The 6947-nt window shown below is 62.0% G+C and overlaps 1 protein-coding gene across 1 annotated transcript in view; it reads left to right on the top strand.

Moving 5' to 3' along the window:
• The window catches only part of LOC104130322 (mucin-1), a 4126-nt gene extending 545 nt beyond the window's left edge, over positions 1 to 3581 (top strand). Inside the window, exons 2-3 of the mRNA XM_035898813.1 lie at positions 1801 to 1921; positions 2468 to 3581. Of these exons, the coding sequence (XP_035754706.1) occupies positions 1801 to 1921; positions 2468 to 3581 (1235 nt within the window). The remainder of the gene's footprint in view (positions 1 to 1800; positions 1922 to 2467) is intronic.
• The last annotated feature ends 3366 nt before the right edge of the window (positions 3582 to 6947 follow it).

Below are 6947 nucleotides of genomic sequence, written 5' to 3'. Positions count from 1 at the left end.
GGGACAAGGGGCCACTGTGGGAGGGGAGGGGGGGCAGGAGCCCTCTCCATCGCTGTGTGCCCCGCTGCTGCCAGCCAAGGGGTGAGGGCCACCGGGGCAGTTGGGGACGGGGGGACAGGGCTTCCTCCTCCTCTCATACCTCCAGGCACCTTCTGCAGGGCTAGCCCAAGCCCCGCGGGCAACGGGGAGGCTGGACAGCTCACCCTGCCCTGGCAACCTGCCGCCAGCTCTGGCACCGGGCTCCGCTCACTTATGGCTGGGCACCCATCTCCTCCAAGGCAATGGGACAGTGCTGAAGGGAAGGCTGGTGCTGCTCCCTGGCCAGGGTCTCCTGAGGAGCCAGAGGCTCTCGGGAGCAGTGGTCACAGGCAGACAAATGCCCAGATCCCAGGTGCCCCCAAGGTCCCTTTGGTGAGGGTCCAGATGCAGTTTGGAGAAGCAGGAGGGGGGTGACCCCCAGGGCCGGCTCCATGCTCCCTGCAGCACTGCTCTCCCTTCGGAAGGTGCTTCCCAAGCCCTGGGAAAAACACACCAGGAGCTCAGCTCCTCACAAACCATTTGGCATGGGAAAATCAGTTCACGGCTATTGGGGGAGAAGGGATCTGGGAGCAGCCCCTGCCCATGGGGACGGATCCGGCCCTTGCGTTGCTGTGCCCCTGGAAACGGAGGACACCAGCAGCATGTCCTAGGGCTGATGGGAATTAATGGGGAAGTCGGTCACCCCAGAGCAGGTATCCCTGACCCTGAAGTGCCCCAGGATTTCTCTGTACCATTGCAGAGAGCTCAGGATGGGACTGGGCATCTGCGGAGGGGCTGCGGGCGCGCTTGCTTGGGATGTCCTTGCAACCCTGGGTCTCCCCAGTAAAGGGATTGAAAGGGCTGGGGCTGCTCCCATCATGACGCTCGTCCTTGCAGCTGCTCTCTGGATCATTTCCAGACGAACAGCACTGAATTCACCGCGTTTGCCGGGGAATCCACCACGGCGTTTTGTAGAGGCTGCATGGTCCAACCTGGACTCCAGCTCCTCTCTCCTCGGGGGTCTCAGGATAAAGCAGGGCTTGGTTTTCCTACATTGTGGCCCCGGGGAGGCTGGGAGCAGGCTGCTGGGCTGCCTTGTACACCCTCCCCTCACTTGGGGGGGCCTAGGGGGGGCACAGGAGCGAAGAGTCCCTGGTGGCATGAGCGGTCAAGCAGAGTTTGATTTTTACGCTGTGAAAAATGGAAGCTGTGTTTCCCAGTGGCGACGGAGAGGAGGGATCCGGAGAGAGGCCATGCTGCATAGCTGGGATATCTGCCCGAACAAAGCCAGGTCTTTTTTCCCACCCTTGCTCTGAGTCCGAGTGGCGCCCAGAGCCCATGGACAGCAAACAGAGCAGCCCGGAGGGGAGCTCCCATGGGAGGAAGGGGCTGGACCCATCGGATAGGGAGGGGCTGGGCATCCTGCCCCCCCATCTGCGTCGCCTGCCCCAGCAGCACTTTAGGCTCCGTGCTGAGCGCCATCACCTCCTGTGGCCTGAAGGCTCTGGGACCCTGCAGGTCCGGCCACTTGCCCGAGGATGAGCCCCGGGGTGCCCCCAAGCTGTGCTTGCTTTGCGGTTTTCCGGGGCCCTTTGGCTGATGCCATCGATCCTGGCCCTGGCAGGATGTCTCCACACCGGGGCATCTCAGTTTGGCGGGGATTGGAAGCTTCCCCAGCAAAGCTTCAGGCTGCTCCTCCCCAGGAAAGGGAGAAGGGAAGTGCTGCCATTTCTGGTGCCTGATGAGGAGCCAATGCTCAACATGTCCAAAACTTTATTGCAGGGCAACCCAAAGCACCCCTGAAGTGTTCCACTGAGTGCAGCTGCTTTGCCTCTGGGATAGCAGCCAAGCGGATAAGGAGCTACCGCAGGACAGAGCCGCGCTGCACCAAGCAAGCCATCATGTAAGCACTGCGTGCCCCCGCCATGCCCCCACTGTGTGCCCACTGTGCCCCATCTGGCATTAAGCCAGTCCCACAACAGCAGCAAAGCAAACGCCCTCACCCCAGAGCTGGGAGCGATCCGGCAGCCAGGTGGGCGCGGGCTTTATTTGAGGAGTGGGTGGGGTTTGGGGTTTTTCCCCCCTCTTTAAAGACCAGCAGCGTCCAAGTGGGGTCCGGGGCCCAAACAGGGGCACAGGGACAGGGAGAGGGATGGACAGATGGACGTGCTGGCAGGATGGGGCGGTGGAAGGGCTCACGCAGAAGCAGGTCTTGTTGCTGAAAGCAGTCTCAGCCCCATGAGCTTGGCTGGATGAGGACAAAAGCTGCGTTTTTCTTTTTTTCCCCCAGAATCGTTGCTGGTTTTGACTCTCCCAGGGGGTGAGGCCCCATCAGAGCTGCTTTGCTGTGCCACAGGCCCGAGGGAGCCAGTGCTGCTGGCCCCACGCCTTCCCTGCCACGCTGCTCCCGAAACCTGGTGTTCCCCTTACGATTCCTTTTTATTTGCAGATTTACGACACTGAAGTCCCTGGAGATTTGTGCAGATCCAGAGGCAGACTGGGTGAAGGAGATCGTGGAGAAGCTGGACCAGAAAAAGGCAGCAGCCGCCCCGCGTCCCCATGACGCCAGCCCAGCCGTGGCGCCGGAGGAGCCTGGCCTTTTCCGGAAACGCGTTGGTCTTACAGCAATGGCTTTCACTCAAGCCGCCGCTCCGACTGGTTTCTTCCAAAGCACAACAGCTTTGGAGGGAAGGCATGTTCCTGCTGCCATGACGGAGGTGGCCAGCAGGTCCCCGCCAGCCCCGCAGGACACTACCCTGCTCCTTGCAGGATCGTCCCCCACCACTCGGGAAGCTGCTGCCTGGTCCGGAGTCACTCTGGGAGCAAACAGAGATTCCTTAAAATCTCCTGCCCCTCCCACAGCCTCTGCAGCTGGCGTGGGCTCCATCCCACCAGCCTCACGTCCCACAGCTCTTGTGCGTGGCTTTGGCAAGGCCGCAGGGTCCATGGAAGGGCCTGTAGGACCTGGCGCAAATGCTCTGGCTGATGTTCGAGGCACAGCTTCTCCCAGCTCTGATCCAGCCCCCACGGCCATCACCGAAGGACCAGACCATCCTACACCTTCTGTGAATGAATCCCCGGACCCTGCAGGTGCAAGGGCTGGTGCAGTGGGTGCCGCTTCCAGCAGCTGGGGCTCAGAGCTCCCCTCTGCCCCGGGCAGCATGGAGATGTCCACGGTCCCGGCCACCCCAGCTCCACCAGCGACTGCTCTGGTTCCTACCCCAAGCCCCACAACTTTTCATTATCCATCGCCCACGGGAAAGCGAGGTCCTTTGGCCACACTGGTTTTTGCTGGCCTAGCCTCCCCAAGCCAAGCCAGAGTGCAGCCAATGGCAGAAGGACCAAGCCGCCCACCCCTTCCCAGCCTCCTGCCTCAGTTCCCAGCGTATGTCGTCATCCCAGTTGCTGTGCTGGGCGGCCTGATGGCCTGCAGCATTGCTGTCGTGTGGCTGTATCTGAAATTCGGCGTCAAACCAGAGACAATGGCTAGAGAAATGGTACAGGGCCTGCTTTACCAGAAGAAGGGGCACCAGAACAACATCTACCCTGTGGACGCCCTCTGAAGGCTTCATGGCACGGGCCCTGCCTTGCTGCAGGAAAGCAAAGTTTGTGCTGAGCTGGGGACCAGGACAAAACCTTAAGGCAGGGAATAAAAACACTGGAGAAAAGGAATCTATTCTGTGTTTTTACAGAGTAGAGCACCCAAAGGCATCTCTGCACCATCACTGGCCAGCAGTGGCGGTTTGCAGATGGATGAGAGGATGCTTTTTGTTCGGCCTGGCACTGTTCCCTGCAAAGGCCGTGGCTGTTCCCAAGCCGCTTGCTGGCTCCCAGCTGGCCACTGGGCAGCTGTGAATTCCCAAACCGGTCCTGGAGGACATTTCTGCCTTGCGTCATGGCCTGGCTAAGGAGCTGGCTGCTCGCCCGCGCTGCTGGGCTCAGGCGCAGCCACCCTGGGCTGTCCCGGCACCAAAGCCACGCCTTGAACTTGAACTCTGCCGCTGCTCTTGTTGCACTTCAGCTCGTGCCCCACCGGGCAGCCGGCTGGGTGCTGGCCCCCCTTGGGGGGATCGACCCCACCTTGCTCTTGTGGAGACGGCCGTGATGTTCTCATCATTTTTCCGCAGCCGCACAGGGGACCGAGGGCCCGACCTCGCCCTTGGAGGCACCGGCAGCCCACAGCCCAGCCAGCCCCCAGGCCCAGCCGCCCTTCTCTCTGAGCGCTGCAGGCATTGCTGCTCGCAGTCTTGGCCGGGGACCTGGCTCCTGGCAGATCGATGGCCCTGAAACCCTCTGGCCGGCTGCTGCACCCTGTGTCCTGTCACCTCCAGTGCCACGGCAGGACCACGCGGACGAGCCTTTCCGTGTGGGAGAACACCAGTGGGTGCCAAGGATTCTGCTGCTCCTGCAATATCTTGGAGGGGCTTTGCCGTTCCCTGCAGGCACAGAGCCCAGGGTGCGTTCTCCTGGAGGGGCTAAATCCCACGCCGGAGGCAGCCCACTAGGAGCCACCCCTGTCGTGCCCCCCTCCCACCTTCCCCCCAGGAATAAGCATGCTTGCCGACCCCCAAATCAATGCACAAAGCATTCCTGGCCCCACGCTGTGGCCGCATTTCAGTTTTTCTCTCTTTTTTGCTGCTCGCTGGTGGGGCAAGCACAGCCGTAGGACCTGGGCAGGTGAGAGTTTTAACCCAAGCTGGTTTTGATTTCTGTCCCCCAAGCCGTCACCGTGCGTGGCCGTGTCCCCCAGCCGTAGGCAGCTCCCAGAGGCTCCTTTGAAACACTCATGCCAGCGCGAGCGCTGCTCAAGCACCCAGGGCCCTCACCGACGTGGGGCTCTGCAGGCAGAACTGCGTACCAGGGGTCTGACCCCCCTCCCACTGATCCCGATGGGACAGATTCCGAAGCACAAATGTGGATGCAGGAAAAAGAAAGCCGAACCCACGCAACAAGTGGGGCGACCAAAGCAATGACGCCGGCCAGATGTGGGGTGGGACGGGGGAGGGGGGCCAGCTGGGCCCACCAGCTTGCCCCCTCCAGCCAAGGACCCTCAGTGCTGCGGTGTTTGGCTTCTGCCCTCCTTCACCCCCTTATTTCTGCGCTTTGTTGACTAGGGAGAGGGGAATCGGGGGCTCATCTTGGCCATCATGAACTCATTGTGATCAGGAATTGGGGGTGAGACACCTCCACGCACCCCCTGTGGCCATGGTTGATGTTACCCAGTGGCCAATGCCATGGCTGGGGTTTGTGGCCCGGGGTGGGGGGGATGCCATGCTGTTGTTTTTACATGAAACACCCAAAATGTCATTTTTTTTTTTTGTAAAGTCCCGTGGCCATTTGAATGCAGGCAGTGCCCCGGCCTTGCTCCTGGCGCGGTGCCGAGGCCTCTCCGGGGAGACCGGAGGATGCGGTGCCCTGGCCCTGTCCTCACTGGCCTCAGTGGCTTGTGCTCGCCTGTGGGAGATGGGTGGCTCTCGCCCAGGGCGGGGGACCCCGAAGCGCTGTAGGCAGGCTGGAGGTGACCGCCGGCATGGGGGGATGGAGCCTGCAGGTGTCACTGCTTCCCAGGGTGTAATGTGGTGTTTGCTGTCGACCGCAATAACCGTTACGCACGCCACTACGCTTGCGTCCCGCATCGGCACGAGCGTGTCTGCGCCTTTTTTAGCAGTCAAAGCAATAAAGTGCTCACGTAAAAACCCTGTGGCCTTGGGGGGTCCAGCCCAGGGCAGGGGGACCAAGGCCGGGCCCTGTGGGGGGGATGCAGTTGGTTGAGCACCGTGGGGGGAAGCCCAGCATCCAGGTGGTCCTCTAGTGGTGGGGCTGGCAGCACCTTTGGGTGCTCCTCCAGCATTGGGGAAGGCAGTGCCTTTGGGTGCTCCTCTGGCGTTGGGGAAGGCAGCGCCTTTGGGTGCTCTTCCAGCGCTGGGGAAGGCAGCTCAAGACAAGAGCCAGTGCCTGGGGCCTTGCCTGGAGGAGGAAGGAGCAGCAGGGTCTGGGACCAGCATCTCCCCTGGATCCCTCGTCCCAGCTGTGCCCCAGCTCCGTTCCACGGAGCCGCCCTGCTCCATGCTCGGGCACCGCCAGCATCTGGGGAGACCGCGAGGGCCACGGGAACTTCCCCTCCCTGACTCACCAGGTCAATGAGGTTGCTGGGGCACAAACAGCTCTGCCGGAAGAAACGCACTTTTGTTGTTTTTCCTTTTCTTTCTTGCTCCCTGGTACAGGGCAAGGGTGGGCAATGGGCAATGCGGGCTGCATAACCGGGTCAGCCCCGGCAGCCATGGTGTGTTTTGGACATGCACAGTCGGCGCCGGCACAGGGCCATTCAGGGGCTGCAGCTCCCGACCACCGGGGAGGCTTGGGGAAACCTGGTCCCTCCTGGTGGCACCAATCCAGCCTCGCCGCAGCTTCACTGTGACAGTGCAGGGGGAGACCTGGAGCAGGGGGTGCTCAGCAGGGCATGCTCCCGCGCTCCTCTGTCGGCTCCACAGGCTGCCTCGGGTGTCGAGTTTGGCCCAGGAGGTGTCTAATGCCACCTCCATCGTGCTCGGGTGGGACACGGCTCCCTTCTGCCCTGAGGTTCCCCCAGGAGACGGCCCCACTGTTGTGGCCCTTCCTGACCCACGTCCTTGGCCTCCAGCTTGGGGATGGCAGTGCTTTGGGTGCTCCTCCAGTGTTGGGGAAGGAGCACCCCTTCACCCTCCGCCAGTGCCAGCCCTCTTTGTTAGCCAGCCGGGCTGATGGGGGTTGTGAGAATGAGGCATCCCTGGGACCTCGCTCCGGCTTCACCTCTGCACCTTCACATCCCCGCAGGACCCCTCAGACAGGACCGTGTGGGCCCTGGGAGGCACAAATTGGCCTTGCTCACCCTGGCCAACCCCACCCGAGGGACACTCATCCCCCCCACCCCCACCCCCTGCCCAGGACCC

This window comes from Egretta garzetta, unplaced genomic scaffold, assembly GCF_000687185.1.
Source record: "Egretta garzetta isolate BGI_Z169 unplaced genomic scaffold, ASM68718v1 scaffold27, whole genome shotgun sequence".
NCBI classification, from domain to species: Eukaryota; Metazoa; Chordata; class Aves; order Pelecaniformes; family Ardeidae; genus Egretta; species Egretta garzetta.
Note: the sequence above shows the minus strand (reverse complement) of the source record. Positions and strands in the feature narration are given on the sequence as shown.